We start from the raw sequence: 18,699 nt of genomic DNA, 5'->3' as shown, positions 1-18,699 counted from the left end.
AAAAAGTCTATAACGGGTAGTTTGGGGCATGAATTCTGATAGGTAGATAACACATTAATGAAGTAAAATGTTTTGGGAAAATCTATTGATTTTTTAGACATTAACATTGAGGGTTAGTAAAGTTACCCTTCAGATATGAAGGAGAAATAAAAACTTTCCTAGACAAACAAAAGCTAAGGGAGTACATCATGAGACCCACCTTATAAGAAATACTGAAAGGAGTTCTTCAAGCCAAAATGAAAGAACACTAATTAGTAATGTGAAAACATAAAAATATGCAAAGGTAAATATATAGATTCATAAGCCTCTCTTCTGTGACAGGATGGTATATTCACCACTTAACTATAGTATAAAAGGTTAAAGGAAAAGAGTATTAAAAATAACTATAGCTACTATCATTTGCTATGAATACAGAATATAAATAGAGATAAATTGTCAGATTAAAAACGTAAAAGGGAGGGAGTAAAAGAGTATAGTCTGTGCATGTAATTGAAGTTAAATTGCTTTCAGTGTAAAATAGACTGTTATATCTATAAGATGTTTTATGTAAGCTGAGTGGTAACCACAAAGCAAAAATTTTTGGTAGATTCACAAAAGATAAGGAGAAGAAAATCTGAGCATACCACCAGGGAAATTCAACAATCCACAAAGGTAGACATCAAGAGAGAAAAAAAGGAACACTGAAACTACTAAACAGCCATAAAGAAATTAATAGGATAACATTAGTATATCTATGTATTAAAAAGTACCCTAAATGTAAATGGATTGAATTTTCCAATCAAAAGGCACAGAGTGGCTGGATGGACTGAAAAACAAGACCCAACTATGCTCTATCTACAAGAGACTAATTTTCAGCTTTAGGGACACACATCGGCTTAAAGTGAAAGGATGGAAAAAGATATTCCATGCAAGGGGGTGGCTATACTTATATCAGACACAATAGACTAAGACAAAAACTGTCATGGGAGACAAAGAAGGTCATTATACAATGATAAAAAGTTCAACTCATCAAGCAAATATAAAAATTGTAAATATATATGCACCTGAAATCAGAGCACCTAAACATGTTATTTAAATACCAGCAGATCTGAATGGAGAAATAAGCAATAACACAATACTAAGGGCCTTCAATACCCCACTTTCAACAATGGATATATCATCTAGACAGGAAATCAACAATGATACATTGGATTTGAGACATACTTGCAATTAAAAAGACTTAACAGACATATAAGGAACATTCCATTTAAGAGCAGCAGAATACACATTCTTCTCAAGTGCATACAGAATATTCTCCGGGATAGGTGATATGAGAGGCCACAAAACAAGTCTTAGCATATTTAAGAGGACTCAAGTCACACCAAATATCTTTTATGACCACAATGGTATGAAACTAGAAATCAACAAGAGGAAAGCTAGGCAATTTACACATCTGGAAACTTAACAACATACACATGAGTGATCAAAAGGTCAAAGAAAAAATTTTTAAAAATACCTTCAGACAAATGAAAATGGAAACACCACACACAAAAATCTATGGGAAGCTAAAAAAAAAACAGTAATTAGAGGGAAGTTTATAGTGATAAATGCATATATTAAGAAAAAAGAAATATCTCAAATAACTTTACTTCTCAAGGAACTAGAAAAAGAAGAACAAACTCAGCCCAGAATTAGCAATAGTAAGGAAATAACAAAAATTATAGAGGAAATAAATTAGAGACCAGAAAAAATAGAATAAATGAAAAATACAATAGAAAAGACCAACTAAATCATGAAACTCCTAGAAGAAAACATAAGGGGAAAGTTCCTTGACATTGGTCTTGGCAACTATTTTTTAGACATGACACCAAAAGCACAAGCAACAAAAGCAAAAAGTCAACAAGTGGGATTACATCAAATTAAAAATCTTCTGCACAGCAAAAGAAATACTCAACAAAATGAAAAGGCAACCTATGAAATGGAGAAAATATATTTGAACTATATTAATATCCAAAATATATAAAGAAGTCATACAACTCAGTAACAAAAAAAAAATCTGATTTTGAAATGGGCAGTGGAACTAAACAGACATTTTTCCAAAGAAGACATACAGGTGGCCAACAGGTACATTAAAAAATGCTCGAGCTACTGGGTGGCTCAGTTGATTAAGCGTCTGACTCTTAATACTAATCTCAGGGTTTTTGAGATTGAACCCCACAACAGGCTCTGAGCTGACAGTGCAGAGCCTGTTTGGGATTCTCCCCCTCTCTCTCTGCTCCTTCCCCACTCATACATGTGTGCATGTGTGTGCTCTCTCTCAAAATAAATAAGTAAACATTTATTTTAAAAAGATGCTCAGTATCATTAATCATCATGAAAATGCAAATTAAAATCATAGTGTGATATCCCCTTACACCTGTTAGAATGGCTACCTTCAAAAAGATAGGATAACAAGTAATGGTGTGGATATGGAGAAAAGAGAAACTTTGTGCACCATTGGTGGGAATGTAAATTGCTTCAGCTTTCAGGAAAACAATATGGAGGTTCCTTAAATAAAGAACTACCATAAGATCCAGCTTTTCTACTTCTGGAATATATCCAAGATTTAAGAAAATATATCTGCATCCCCATGCTCATTACAGCATTATTCAAAAGAGCCAAGAAACAACTTAGGTGTCTATCAAACCAATAAATGGATAAAGAAAATGTGGTACATATATCAAATGGAATATTACTCAGCCATGAAAAAGTAGGAAATCTTGCCATTTGGGACAACATGGATAGACCTTGGGGGTATTATGGTAAGTGAAATATGTTAGACATAGAAATACAAATACTGTACAATATCACTTATTTGTGGAATCTAAAAAGGCCAAACGCATAAAAACAGAGAGTAGCTGCTGGTTACCAGCAGCTGTAGGGTAGAGGAATTGGAGAAATGTTGGCCAAGTGGTATACACTTGCAGTTAGAAGATTAGTAAGTTCTGGGGATCTAACGCACAGCCTTGTGATCAGTTAACAAAACTGCATTATACAGTTAAAAGTTGCCAAGAGACTAGATCTTAAATGTTCTCACAACACACACACACACACACACACACACACGCGCGCGCGCACACACACACACACACACAGATAATTATGTGCTATGATGGAGGTTAACTAACATTATGGTAGTATTCATATTATAACATAAAAGTGTATCAAGTCAACTCAGTGTACATCTTCAGCTTACACAATATTATATGTCAATTAGATATCAATAAAAATGTGAATAAGACATAAAACATAGATTTCAAGCTTTTCAGGCAGAAGGGACAGAGAAAGAGGTTAGGGAAAGAGGACTCAAGTTCTTCTCCTTTCAGGATCCTCTTTTTCTTAAGTGGTTCTTCAATGAAAAGTACTACTCCGAACAATAACTATAAATATTAAAGTGGCATAATTTCATAGTATACAAAATATAGAGCAGAATTGAGGAACTAAATATTATGGTAAAATTTCCCATCTGCCTACAAGTATATATTCTAAGCATCCATCATGCTCAAGGTACATCTTGAGATGGTGCTGTGATATTTTCTGCCATTAAGTAGTTTTCAATCCCTTTAGGGAAACTTGTTGCATATACATATCATAGGCAATAAGTAATATCTTCTTGCTCCTCACTCAATCTTTAGAATGAAAATAATAGTGTGTGTCTCATAATATTATAATAATAATTAGATAAATGAAATACATGTAAAGTGCAGAGAAAATGCCCCTCCCCTGCACTCAGTTGGCATTATCTATTATTATCTGGCAGTACATGTCAGATACCTGAACAGTATAACTTACAGGATTTAGAGTGAATTAAAGAAGAAATATGTAGTTTAAGGAGAAATTACCAATTTGAAAAAATAGGCTTATCTCAAAAAGAGTTTTCACAGAAAAACATTGAGAAAGAAAGATTAATTTCTGGGACAAAAGCTGAGTCTGAATACAAACCTTGGTTATTAAAGTCAAAGAGGAATTGTTTTTGATAAAAGGTTACTTTCTGTTCCATATGCTTCAACTCTAACTTGAATCTAAAGAGAAAATAAAGCTCAGTTTCAATTTTTTATTGACATTTAACTATCAGTTTAAATTGTTTACATTCTTTTAACCTAAATTCCCTTCCTCATTGAAGAGTGGGAATAGAACATTCTAATTCATGGTAGTATCCTGGGAAGCACATTAGATATTTGAAAATATAATACAAATGAAGATGCTTTATGCTATTAATCATGGGAAGTTTTCAGATAAGATGAGAAAAGAAAAAACAATACTTATTAAAGACTATTTTTCTGTTTTAGTCTTAAAATCTTCAATTACTGTGGTAATGTAGATGGTGAGATACAGTTCCTATTCGAGTTGCATGACAACAAGAATATACCAGTTACATGATATAATTGGATCTAACTACATTTTCCCTGGAGTATGGGAAAGTTTTTAATCCTCCTAACATGTTTACATTCCTGACATTAGTTTGTTGCAAATATTGGACCCTTCCATAGCTTGTCCCCAAAAGAATTTAAATTGCCTTGCTGAGCTAATGGCTGGTCTTTGGGAGGATGTTTCTGGAAATCAAAATGCAGAGACACACTTAGATAAGTACAAAGGTTGGCCTTAAGAATCTATGGGTCATTTTAGTTATTTTTTCTGATATTGAACTAGAAGTGGCCTGAGAGTGAGAAGATTTTATAGATTTTTTTAAACGTTTTATTTATTTTTGATACAGAGAGAGACAGAGCATGAACGGGGCAGGGACAGAGAGAGAGGGAGACACAGAATCGGAAGCAGGCTCCAGGCTCTGAGCCATCAGCCCAGAGCCCCGACGCGGGGCTTGAACTCACAGACCGCGAGATCGTGACCTGAGCTGAAGTGGGATGCTTAACGACTGAGCCACCCAGGCGCCCCGAGAATATTTTAAATAAACTCATCTATCAATTTTATCAGAGGAATAAACTACTGGTATGTCAAAACTTGAAGAAAATAATTACAGCATCCTGTTTGCTATCTAAATCTCACTAACGTCTCCTCACTTTATCCTGAAAATTGTTACATAAAATAGCATTACTTGAGGCTGTAAAGCAAAGCAGCTATTAAGGAAGAAGACTGAACTCAGATCAAGAAAGGAAGCCACTCCTTAAGCTTAGAGGTACATATATAAATGACATTATATTCCAACTTCTCTTGTAAATATTGTTTTCAAATTATTGGTAATATATCAATTTTATATGCTTTAACTGGATATATCTAATTTTTCCATCTGTCAAGCTTTCATCATTTAGTGTCATATGGCTTTCCATTAAATTTGAGACCATTGCTGAATAATTTTCACAACAAAGCTCTTAGGTAGGAATTGGCCTCATTTAAAGAAGGAAAAAAGGAGGTTCCAAATCTAGGCACTCTAAAATAAAATTCAGTCTTCTTTTGCGTCTTCAAAAACATTTGTTCTTCCTTCCCGCCCTTTCTTCCCCACAGCAGATAGAATGAGAATGTTAGATTCCTCCATTGGGTGTTAAGACAGCATTGCAGAACAGGTGCACTGCACCAAGCCATTTGAGTATTATTATTGGACCTATAATCTGCTGAAAAAATTATTTCTCTGTCCCAAATGTGTGGAATTTCAATGCAATTATTTGACCATCTTCCATAGTTGCTATGACTACCATATTTTAAAAAATATTTTAAAATAGTTGAGATATCATATCACCTGTATTTCAAAATAATTGTTGAATTCAAAATAATTAAGACAAAAAATATGATTCCTGGGGTGCCTGGGTGGCTCAGTCAGTTAAGCATCTGACTTTAGCTCAGGTCATAATCTCACAGCTGAGTTTGAGCCCTGCAAAGGGCTCTGCTGTCAGCGCAGAGACCACTTCGGATCCTCTGTCCTCCTCTATCTGTCCCTCCCCAGCTCACGTGTACTCTCCCTCACTCTCTCAAAAATGAATAAACATTTAAAAATGCATGTGATTCCTATATCTCACTCTGTATAAATAAATGTACACCACCTCTTCCATTAACCCTTTCTGGAAAATCCTTGGGTCAGGATCACTGTAATCAGCACCTCTTTATCCTAATGCCCCTAAGTCCCAACAGTGAACTTTGACTTGAGAATAAAGTGTGTGGGCGCAAAAATCTGCCACTGCCCTTTATCTCTGTCTTGTTTTGATTACTACTTATTTGGATTAATCTTGGCAAAAAGTAATGTCCCAGAAAAAAAAATCTGATCATCTATTCCATCTATTCCTACACTGTGCTAAGTACTTCAATTTGTAGCAGAAATTCAGCCTGTGAATCAAATCTGTGGTTGTAATATTCTTAATGTGTCTGTCATTCTGCTTGGATTCCAAGTTTACTTAAATTAGCCTCTCTCTAATTAGCACTAAAACCAATAAGATTAACATAGAACACATTTCCCTGTCTGAGATAATACAGTGTTTCTGAGAGTCTGAGCTTTATAGCCAGGCAATGCTTGCTTCCTACACATAGTTAATTAGATACAGAACACTAATTAAGTCATGTACCTTCTCTCAGTATTGTTTTCCTGTTTCTAAAATGAAAAGGCAATAGCTTAGGACAATTCTTTTGAAGCTTCAAAATTATAAAATCATAAAAGAAAAAAATTAAGTTGTTTAACAAATACTGAAATATTTTTTATAAAGAACTATCCTTTAGCTTTGCGAAAAATAGATGTTATAATGATTTCATTTGCTCACCATCATGCCATCACCACCAGCCCTAGTTATATTGCCTAGCACACACAAGGCTACTGTTATTTTTGTGTTGAATGAATTAGTGAATAAGCATTTGGATATTATATTCAGCTTGCAAAGTGCTTTCACTATATCATATCATTGGATTATCTCATTAAATGTATGAAAAAACATAGAATCTGAAAAGTAGTGTAGCACTCACCTACCTAGCATGTGAATTGGGTGTCCTAAGAATGTAATTTTGAGTCTCATTCTCTTTTAATTGCAACTAATTATGACCCAAGGAAGAATCAAATGTGTTTTAAGTTCCTACTCTATAACATAAACTTAGCACATGTGATCAGTTAAACTCAGACAATGCTGCCCCAATATATGTGAGCATACAGTTGCTGAAAGAAGTTAGAAAATTAGCATAATGTCACAGAGTTCATAAGAGATGCAGCTAAGATTTCTTTCAGCTCATGTACATTTGACTACCATTGCTTACAGTGTCCAACATATCCTGGGGCAACTAAGGGAAAACTGAAGACAAAGCAAATATGTCCTTTTTCACCCAGTGAAATACCTTAATAAACACTTCTCTTGGAAGAGAAATTTTCTAAGGGTGGGGAATAAATCTCTTTTTTAAAAAAAAGACATGAAGAGCAGAAGGGACGGGTTCCTATGACCCCCAGGAAATCAATCTTTTGACTTATTAACTGGGATGTTTTACTTTTCCTCTGGGTATCTGTTGAAGTGCCCTTCATACTCAGAAATGGGGGAAAAAAACCAACCTGGAAAACCCAGGCAGAATGAGGCAGTTGTTATTATTTTTGTTAGTTTAATAACTAAAACAATTGGTTAAGACCTGGTTGTGAAAGACCCAACAGAGCATTGGTTTCACCTCAAAGGGAGGCTAGATACACTTTAATTTTCACAGACTATTATAGGACCAAGCTAAGAACCTGGAGGAAATGGCAGGGTTGTGTTTTTGCCAAGGGAAATAAAACTTTATAATACCAACTTGACCTAAAATGAACTCTTATGTTTCTAATTCCAAAAGATTTATTTTGAGTCAGGTTCTCTATAAGCTGAAGGAGAGGAGACGATCAATGATTGCCTTGAAAAACAATGATTACAAACCTACAAACCACACAGGTCACAGTTCAATATTAGTAAGAAAGTACATGATCCTGAAGAATGCCTCTAATTAAACTTTTTTTCTGTGTTTTCATCCTTAACATCCCCTGGACAAAATTCCAAAGGTTCCTAATTGCCTGGAGAATAGATTTTAATTCCTTAACGCTACATTTAATATACCACACAAAATGGCAAATCTTCCTTCCTTTTAAAAATATTTTTCTGACTACTGTACCATGATACATTGTTTTCTTGCCTAACTTTCTTGTCAGAAGCCCCACTGACACATTTTGCCTCATCCTGTTACCTAAGACTCTTTCCCCTCGGCTCAACAAGGCCAAATTCAAGTGACAAGATATCCCTAGCTCTTTCTCAGATGATCTCCCCTTCTTTGAAATCTGTTTGTACTTTCTTTTGTCGTTTGAATAAAACATGTATAATGATTCAGGCTTCCCCCAAGGAAAGCTGCTGGTTTCCTACCAAGTGCTGGTTTCACTACATTGCTATACTGTGGTGGTGTGGTGTGGTGTGGTGTGGTGTGGTGTGGTGTGGTGTGGTGTGGTGTGGTGTGGTTTTATCAAGGTCCACATTCTGTTCTTTTCCCCCGTACACTCAAAATTGTTGGTTAGAACAGGATGAGTCTGTATCTCATTCACAGGGGTTGATTCACATTCATTCACAGGTACTATTATGAAGTAGAGTACTACACTTTACAATGAGAAATAGAGTGGTGGGGTGCCTGGATGGCTCAGTCAGTTGAGTGTCCCACTCTTGATTTTGCCTCAGGTCATGATCCCAGTGTCGTGGAATGGAGCCTTGCGTGGGGTTGGGGGTGCTCAATGTGGAGCCTGCTTAAGATTCTCTTTCTCTCTCCCTCTGCTCCTTTTCCCAGCTAACATGTACACTCATTCTCTCTCTCTCAAATAATAATAATATTATAATAATAAAGAAATAGAATAGCTAATTCTTTTGGAGAGCAGCCACCTAATTCCTCTGCTTAGTCCATTTATTCCTTCTACACAGTGACCTGGATGCCCAGTTTCTCAGTATCACCAGAAGGGAAACACTGAGGGGCGCCTGGGTGACTGTCTCATGGTTCATGAGCTTGAGCCCCCACTGGGCTCCACACTGAGTAAACCAACCAACCAACCAACCAACCAACCAACCAGCCAACCAATAAATAAGCTTAACAAAAAAGAAGAGCAACACTGAACCAAATCAAGGGAGTTATTGATATGAATAGCATATTTAGTGGAATCAGGCTAATACAAACTCCACATTCATTTATCTCTACATTAAGGATAACCTTTCCAACAGGACCACAAGACTTGGAACCATTTTATGCCTGACTTTTCTTTAGCTAGATTTAAAACGTTATTTTGCAAAATGTCTGATCTAACTAAACTTTAACCCATTTTTTTCTTTTAAATGCCTTATTTTTTCCCCCAATCCATTGTGTGTTGTTTTTTATGGAGTCAGAAGTCAATTTTCCTTTGTTCTTACATTTATGATAGTCCACTATACTAAAACTACATTAAATTTTTTTGTCTTAATTCTTTTTTGAGATAGAAAGAGGGAAAGAGGAGGGGAGAGAGGCAGAGAGAGAGAGAGAGAGAGAGAGAGAGAGAGAGAATCTTAAGCAGGCTCCACACCCAGCATGGAGCCCAACATGGGGCTTGATCTCATGACCATGAGATCATAACCTGAGCCATAATCAAGTCAGATGCTTAGCTGACTGAGCCACCCAGGTGCCCCTAAAACTATATTTTTATCAGAGCTCCTTCACTAGCATATGTCCTATATTGCTCTCTATGATTTTTATGTGTTTTTGTTTTCTTTTAAACTTAGACTTTAGTTACTCATATTCCTTTGTATTTATTTTATATTCCTCCGTACATTATTCCAGTCTTTACAAAGCCTCCTATATCTCCCATAATCACTGATTCTACTAAGCACTTATGTGTTTGATTTGTCTCTTAAAATACATGTACCCTGTAAGGTACATATTTTAAATTTCTATGTAAAATTTATTGTGTTATAAATCACAGTATTGCTTACTTTTAAACACTTCTTCCAGGATCTATTTATGTTGCTGTATGGACGTCTAGTTAATTTGCTTCTCATTTCTGCAAAGTGCTCCATATGGCATGCGCTCATGTGGTAGAACCATTACTCTGATGATGGGCGTCCAGTTTGCCTCCAAACTCCTTTTGTCACAAACCATGCAATGCTGAGCATCCTCATGCTTGTGTCCTTATAGTCCTGGGCAAAAACGTATCTGGGTCATCTTCCCAGGACTAGAATCACTGAGTCCTACCCGATTTTAATAGAACCAGAGAGTTTTCAGTATACCAGTGTACGCTCCCAACAGAATTCTACCTCCCCACATCTTGCCAACTTTTAGTATCATCTACTTTGGTAATGAACATGAACGATATCGCATGGCTGTTTTAATGAGCATTTTTCAGATTTGCGAAGCATGAGATTTCTCCATATATTCATCAGTCACTTAGGAAATCTCTTCCATAAATGACTAATTCATGTCATTTCACCAATTTTCCATTGGTTTAAAGATTTATCTTTTGGGTTAACAAAAGAGGTTTTTATTTTTGCGTTTTTTTCTTTTTTTCCCCTTTTTGTATATTCCATCAAGAGGGTTACTTGTGACAAGTTAGTAGTGTATTCAGTTAGATAGCGTAACTATCTTCTGCAGTCTGTTAACTTTATCTTTGAGGTCCTTCATTGGATTAAGTCTACCAAGTTTTGCTTCATAGTTTATGCTACTTGGATTTTGTTTTAAAAGTGTTTTTCCTCCACTATAAGTTTACAAAGATTCTCTATATTGCCTTTTATTAATTTTGTAATTTCTCTTTTTCACATTTAAATTGTTAATTCTTCTGTTTTCCACTTTTACGTATGGTAATCCCAGGATCTAATTTTTATCTTTTATCCACATCTAAAGATATTTTCCTAACATGATCTACTAAGCCATCCCTTCTTGACTACTTTGGGTTGACAGTTTTATGATTTATAAAATTCCCATATACTAGTGTCTGTATCTGAGATTTCTTTTCCAACAGACTACTTAAATGTCCTTGATCCATTATCATAATATTTTTATTACTGTAGCTTTGCAGTATGTTTCAAATATGGAACGCTCCCCTTATTTTTCGTTGTAAAATTAACTGTGTTTTTATTCTTCCACATAAATTTTAGGATGAATACTCCCATTCCTCAAAAAATTTCAGCTACATTTTTGTATATATTTAATTGAGTGTAGAGACTAATTTGGGAGAAAATGGCAGCCTTACATTTTTATTCCATATATTAACATGCTATACTTTTTCAATTCCTTACATCTGCTATGCTCTTTATTATAATTTTTAGATCATTTCTGTAAAGGTCCTGTGCATGCTTTATTAGGTCAAAACCCAGATGTTTTATATTTTTTGTTAATCTTATTATATTTATTTTTATTATATTTGCTAATCATTCATTATTACCATAAAGAGGACTACTAATTTTTCCATTGATCTTACTTTCAGAAGTCTAATTTTTCTCATTATTTCTTATAAATTTGTTAGTATCATTTTGTTGCTACTTCTTTTTTAATTAATTTATTTATTTTGAGAGAGAGGGCAGGGGAGGATCAGAGAGAGAGGGTGAAAGTGAATCCCAAGCAGGCTCCTCACTGTCAGGGCAGAGCTGGACATGGGACTCGAACTCGCAAACTGTGAGATCATGAGCTGAGCAGAAATCAAGGATAGGATGCTTAACTGACTGAGCCACTCAGGCGCCCCTTTTTGTTGCTACTTGTGCCATTTTCTTGCCTTATTATTTTGACCAGGACTATCAAGTCCATGTAAGAGTGGGAATCTTTTATCTTATTACAGATAATGAAAATGTATAATAAACTGCCTTAATTATTAGTGACTAATTTTTATAGGTTCTTGGAATATAGTTTTCTTTCAAGATTAAGAAGTTATCCTATGTTTGTGGAACTTCAAATAGTTAATATGAAATTATGAATTGGCCTCCACCAAATTTATTTCCTGCATCTCTTGAAATAATTAATTTTAATTTTCTTTCATCTATTTATATCATGATTTACTTGTGATGTTTACCAAATGTTTAAGGAAGGAAAATCTATATATCATACAATAATAATCCCTCCTTCCATGGATTGTTATGAGTAAAAGCATTTAGATATGTATCTGACATTGAGTAATCAATACATAAATTCCTATTTTATTATCATTTCTAATAAAACTATTAAATGCAGATTATTATTATATCTAAGTCATTACATAGGTGATTTTAAAACTATGCCCTTTGGAATCCTCTTAAATTTTTTTTTCTTTAATGTTTAGTTTTGAGAGAGACAGAGAAAGAGAGAGAGACAGAGTGTGAGCGGGGGAACGGCAGAAAGAGAGGGAGACACAGAATCCGAAGCAGGCTCTAGGCTCTGAGATGTCAGAACAGTTCAAACCCAAAACCATGAGATCATGACCTAATGAGGGGCTCGAACCCACCAACCGTGAGATCATGACATGAGCCGAAGTCAGATGCTTAACTAACTGAGCCACCCAGGTGCCCCTGGGATCCTCTGAAACCAAACTGAAGGAGGAAACGTAAATAAGGAACTAAATGAATAGTACTCTGTCTTCTCTGGCAAACCAGTATAACTTCAATCAGAGAAAATTTCTTGTTTGCTTTACATATTATGCTTCTGTATAAATTTGACTTGCTAAAAAACAATGGCTACGTATCACTGGTTTAGTTAAATGTGTACATTTTGAATGAAAGCACTAATATTACAGTTGATCCCTAAGTGATAGTCCTTGCATGAGGTGAAAATAAACAAATTAAGAGGAATCTACAATCTACATTATATTTACTCCTGATAAAAATGGCTTTGTAAGCACTTTTAATTTCTCTTTCTTTAAGAATTTTTTTAAATATTTATTTTATTTTTAGGAGAGAGAGAGCAGGGGAGGGCCAGAGAGAGAGTAAGACAGAGGTTCTGGAGCAGGTTCTGTGCGGACAGCAGAGAGCCAGATGTGGGGCTTGAATTCATGAACTGCGAGATCATGACCTGAACTGAATTTGAATGCTTTACCGACTGAGCCACCCAGTTGCCCTCAATTTCTTTCTATTAAAGAAAATCATTTATTTAAAAACATACTTCATTATCATATTAAGGTAGATACTGTAGCAATATAAAGATACGTCCATCCAATGAGACGGCTGTGCTCAAGGAGGCTATGTGCAGATAGGTAATACTACTTATTACCACCAGCCGCCAAAATGAGGTCTAAAAAGGGATATGATTATATAGGACCACATTATGACTTTGACTGGCCCTTTCTTCCATGAAATAATATTAAAAGTTGTATTTTACATCTGCTTTCATATAAAGATAAATATACTAATATTATGTACTAAAGCTTAAAAACTCAGTTTTATTCAGATTTTAAAAGAAATAAAAACATTTTCATAGGTTTCTAACAGTATGATAGGCCTACTATGCCTACCAGATACATTGGTCCTGCAGCCATGAGTCAAGAATTCAAATACATATACAATCCTATCAGGTATTATAAGTGGTTGAGATCAACTGAGAATAACATATTTACTGGCAACTAATATTCACCTCCAGTGACCAGCAGGTAAGGGAGATAGGAGGGTAATCTGGTGTCATGGAGAACATGCTTCAAATAAGAATGGGCAAGTTGTAATTGAGCTCCATCATGGAAATAGGTGTAATGTTTTTAAATATTATAATTTATTTGAAGACAGGCTGAAAATGTAGATTTTTTTATACCGTATCTTCTGCATGTAAAATATTGACCTCTAATTCAAAACTTAAAACACTGCAGAAAAGACTGTCAGTCAAACTACATCTCTCTACTGCATCCAGACTATAGACACTAAATTGGTGTGCAGTCAGTATGTTAAGAGGCAGAACTAGTTGGAACAGCCATAATCTGGTTTGGGATCCAAATGTCCTATAATCAAATGTACTCTCTCTTAACCCTGAGATGATCAGGTTAGGATTCTGCTCTAGTGGCCTGAGTTTAGAGTGAGAAAGCTGCCCCAGAGTTATATTGTTATACCCAAATATAGAACTGCAGTGACACGGAATATGATTCTTAAAAGAGGTAGCTCTTGTAGATACTGTATTAACAAATTTCTATCCTATCATCCATAGAGTGCTATTGGAGAAGGGATATATGTAATATGGAAATGACCAATGATTCCATGCTGACAGAATTTGTCCTTGTTGGGCTTTCTGCCCACCCAAAGCTCCAGACAGTTTTCTTTGCGCTAGTTTTGTGGATGTACCTGATGATCCTTCTGGGAAATGGAATCCTTATCTCAGTAATCATCTGTGATTCTCACTTGCACACCCCCATGTATTTCTTCCTCTGTAATCTTTCCTTCCTGGACATTTGTTACACAAGCTCCTCTGTCCCACTAATTCTTGACAGTTTTCTGACAGGAAGGAAAAGGGTTTCCTTCTCTGGGTGCATGGTGCAAATGTTTCTCTCCTTTGCCATGGGAGCCACAGAGTGTGTGCTTCTAGGTATGATGGCACTCGACCGCTATGTAGCCATCTGCTACCCACTGAGATACTCTGTCATCATGAGCAAAAATGCCTACCTGCCCATGGCAGCTGGATCCTGGGTCACTGGGCTGGTGGACTCAGTGGTGCAGACATCTCTCGCAATGCAGTTACCATTCTGTACTAGTAATGTCATTAACCATTTTGTCTGTGAAATTCTAGCTATCCTAAAACTGGCTTGTGCTGACATTTCAATCAATGTGATCAGCATGGCAGGGTCAAATCTGATTGTTCTGGTTATTCCACTGCTAGTAATTTCTATATCTTACATTTTTATTGTCACCACTATATTGAGGATCCCCTCCACCAAAGGAAAACGTAAGGCCTTCTCCACCTGCTCCGCCCACCTAACAGTAGTGATTATATTCTATGGAACTATCTTCTTCATGTACGCAAAGCCCAAGTCTAAAAGTTCTGTTGATGCTGATAATCAAGACGTCATTGAGGCCCTCATCTCTCTCTTCTATGGAGTAATGGCCCCCATGCTCAATCCTCTCATCTATAGTCTGAGGAACAAGGATGTAAAGGCTGCAGTGAAGAACATGGTGGGTAGAAAAAACTCTGATGGAATCTGAGTACAGATTTACACTATGTGACTCAGTATCCAAAGCTGCTGCAGACATAAAATTTGAAAAGAGAACATTACTATGTGAAAACAAATTCACCATGTGGCATTCAAAATCATCTGACAGAAATATTTTGGTGGATGTTGTTACTATTAGCTTTTTGTTTTAACTGCAGAAATAAAACATGCTTGTGGTTTTAAAAAATACTATTATGTAAATTCAAAATGTGAAAATCTCTTAGGAATCCCCAGCAAAATATAGTCACTATTAAACATTTAGAAAATAATACAGGCAAAAGGTAGACTAAAAGCACTTGACATTAATATAACACTGTGTTAACTAACTGGGATTAAAGTAAAAAATTAAAGAAAAAACAATACTGAAACAGAAATATGTAATAAAGAAATAAACATTCAGTAAAAAAAAGTGTACTAAAAATATTCTGTAACCTAAAATAAGTACACTTTTAATTAATTATGCAAAAGGAATATTAATTGGCACATGGCATATTGTATATTGATTTTTAATTTATTCATTTGTTACTGTCTGTGTCCATTATATAAGCTCACTGAGAGTAAAAACTTGTTTGTTTATTACCCTGTAGCATCCCAAAGACCAGAATAGAGCCTGGCACACAACAGATGCTCAATACATATAGTTACTTATTTTAATAAATAAATGAACTGTATCTTGTTTAAGAGTAGAAATGTGTATCTGTCATATCTGACGTAACAAAGGTTATTCAAAAATAAAGCTGATTCAATGTAATATTTTCTAAATAAACTGTATTGGCTTTGTTAAAATATTACCTTTTATTTTCTATGTGATGTGTATTATAATGTAGAGGAAGAGGTTTTTTTAACTAGCTACCATAACTTTTCTGGATTTGGTACATAATGAGTCTAAAGTAACTAATAGAGTCCCTTGGGAATGCATCCTAAGTTTTAACAGAATAAAATAGAGGTGATGTGGTAGCACAGTTCCTCTTGGACTTTGACAAGAGACCAGGTTGCAATGAGAACTTCTTTCCTACTCTGCACTGGAACACATAGTTCCCAAGCAGTAGGAGAACTACACAGAACTGGTAATTAACAAAAGTTTCAATAAAAAGATAAGACATAGCAAAAGGAAAGGAATCAAGTCGCTCAATAAACTACAGAACTATAGAGTTTTGGTGTTGAAAAGACAAAGACGGCCCAAAACTGAGATGATCTCTATTGACTAAAGAGTGCAGCCGTGTGGGGCAGTGCCAGTGTGAGTACAGAAGCCCCATTTCCATTGAAGCAATTGAGTGAGATATGTCAATAGAAGAAAGCACTCCTTTTATCTAGCCCTTTGAAGAGTCTATGGGATTTGAAATATAGAACACAAATCTAAAGTAAGACTATAACTACTTTTAAACTCTAAGAGTAAGCCCATAATATCTTCCTTTCCTGTTAATGGGTAATTAATGTTACTTCAGAAGATTAATTCATTCATAGTGCTAAATAGTGCCTGGAATATCCTAAACATCCAATAAGCATTAGTTGTTTTATTATTACTAGTGTTGAGTGAACTTTAATAGGTCAGAAAGCTTTGAGCAAGTGCAAATTTTTCATCCTTATTTTTTATGGAGGAATTTTAATGCCATTAAACCATTGTTTCTCAACTTCAAATCCACTTTTCTATGCTCTGTTTTGTGAATTAGGACTGGGTCACTGAAAACCACTTTCTCCTCTGCTAGCTAGCTTTTTTTTTTTTCTTTTTACGTAGGCTCCACGCTGAGCATGGAGACCAATGCAAGGATTGAACTCACAACCCTGAGATCAAGACCTGAGCTGAACCAAAGTGTCCGATGCTTAACTGACTGAGCCAACCCAGAGCCCCTGCTAGCTAGTTTCTGTTAAATTCTTGCTAAAGAGTTACTGGAGAATGGGAGGCTGGCTGATGACAAGAGCCTTGAGTTTCCCTACTCTTTTCTTCCTGTCAGCATCATTCCAGATAGGGTTCTTCACCATGACAATGGCAGCTCCTTAGCTGCTTCCAATATTGGTTTCAGTTTTCATTTCTTCTCTATAACCAAGAATCAGCAGCTTACGAGTGCCACCTCCTCAGAGGTTTGAATCTGTCACTCAGCTTTTACTTTCAGTAAATGAATACTCATGAGTCAAGTGTTCAGTCTAGGTATCTTTAAGAGCAGTAAAATATGCAATTCTCTGCTTGAGAAATGTAGTGAATTAGAGCATAAATAGTGTATTTGGTCAGACTATGATTCCCATACACAAATACATAACAGAAGGTACTGAGCAAGACATTTGTATTTCTTCTGCAGTTGCTTTCTTGTTTCTAAAATGTAGATTACTATGAAGGTCTCTTTAGTATATTCTAAAATAACATAGTAAAAGTCATATACTCATATGAAAGGAGAACATTGAGTGGTTCACCAACCCTAAATACTTGTGAGAAAGGATAAACTTAGAACTTTGAGAAAAATAAAAGTATAACTTTTTTTTCCCCACTAATACATGTCTAGCACCCACCTAAGCTTTATGTCTGGCATAGTACACTATTTATATAAACTTATTAAATTAATGCAGAAGTAAGTAAATATCAGAATGAAAAAAAACAATTTCAAGAGGACACATGTAGTTTCCAAATTCTTTATCAAGATCATACTATTGGGTCCTCAGGATAACTCTTTAATGATCTAATATTTCTCCAACTGTACAGAAGAAAAATATTAGATCCAGAAATGTAGAAATATCTGCAGCCACAACCAGAATGTGAGAGAGAAGTCTTTGATTTGAACAACAGAATTAACAAGCTTAACAAGCCAACTACAATGGCATACACATTCTTCTAAAGCACATATAGAACATATACAAAATTTGATATTTTATTAGACCAAAAGTAAAAATCAACAAATTTCAAAGAAATTATATTGAAAAGTCTATATTCTGGAAAGACCCCAAATCTGTATCAACTAATGAATGGATAAATAAGATATATATATATATATATATATATATATATATATATATATATATACATTGCAACAACATGGATGCAACTAAAGCGTATTATGCTAAGTGAAATAAGTCACTCAGAAAGAAAAATATGATTTCACTCATATGTGGAATTTAAGAAACAAAATAAATGAGCAAAGGGGAAAGTAAGAGAGGCAAAACCTCTTCCACCTCGCCAACAGAAACTTTTTATTCAACACGTCTCTGGAGGCAAGGGAAACAAAAGCAAAAATGAACTACTGGGACCTCATCAAAATAAAAAGCTTCCACACAGTGAAGGAAACAATCAGCAACACTAAAAGGCAACCAACAGAATGGGAGAAGATATTTGCAAATGACATAACAGATAAAGGGTTAGTATCCAAAATCTGTAAAGAACTTATCAAACTCAACACCCAAAAAAACAAATAATCCAGTGAAGAAATGGGCAAAAGACATGAATAGACACTTCTCCAAAGAAGACATCCAGATGGCCAACCGACACATGAAAAAATGCTCCACATCACTCATCATCAGGGAAATACAAATCAAAACCACAATCAGATACCACCTTACACCTGTCAGAATGGCTAACATTAACAACTCAGGCAACAACAGATGTTGGCAAGGATGCGGAGAAGGAGGATCTCTTTGCATTGTTGGTGGGAATGCAAGCTGGTGCAACTACT

General features: G+C 35.3%; 1 protein-coding gene across 1 annotated transcript; it reads left to right on the top strand.

Annotated features, from left to right (window-relative positions):
- The first annotated feature begins 14,069 nt into the window (after positions 1–14,069).
- On the top strand, positions 14,070–15,035 carry LOC125150046 (olfactory receptor 13C8). Its single transcript, XM_047829362.1, has one exon. The coding sequence runs from the start codon at positions 14,076–14,078 to the stop codon at positions 15,033–15,035; it is 960 nt and encodes a 319-aa protein (XP_047685318.1). The 5' UTR covers positions 14,070–14,075.
- The last annotated feature ends 3,664 nt before the right edge of the window (positions 15,036–18,699 follow it).

This window comes from Prionailurus viverrinus, chromosome D4 (genome assembly GCF_022837055.1).
Source record: "Prionailurus viverrinus isolate Anna chromosome D4, UM_Priviv_1.0, whole genome shotgun sequence".
Lineage (NCBI taxonomy): Eukaryota > Metazoa > Chordata > Mammalia > Carnivora > Felidae > Prionailurus > Prionailurus viverrinus.
The sequence above is the reverse complement of the archived record's forward strand: the minus strand, read 5'-3'. Positions and strand labels throughout refer to the sequence as shown.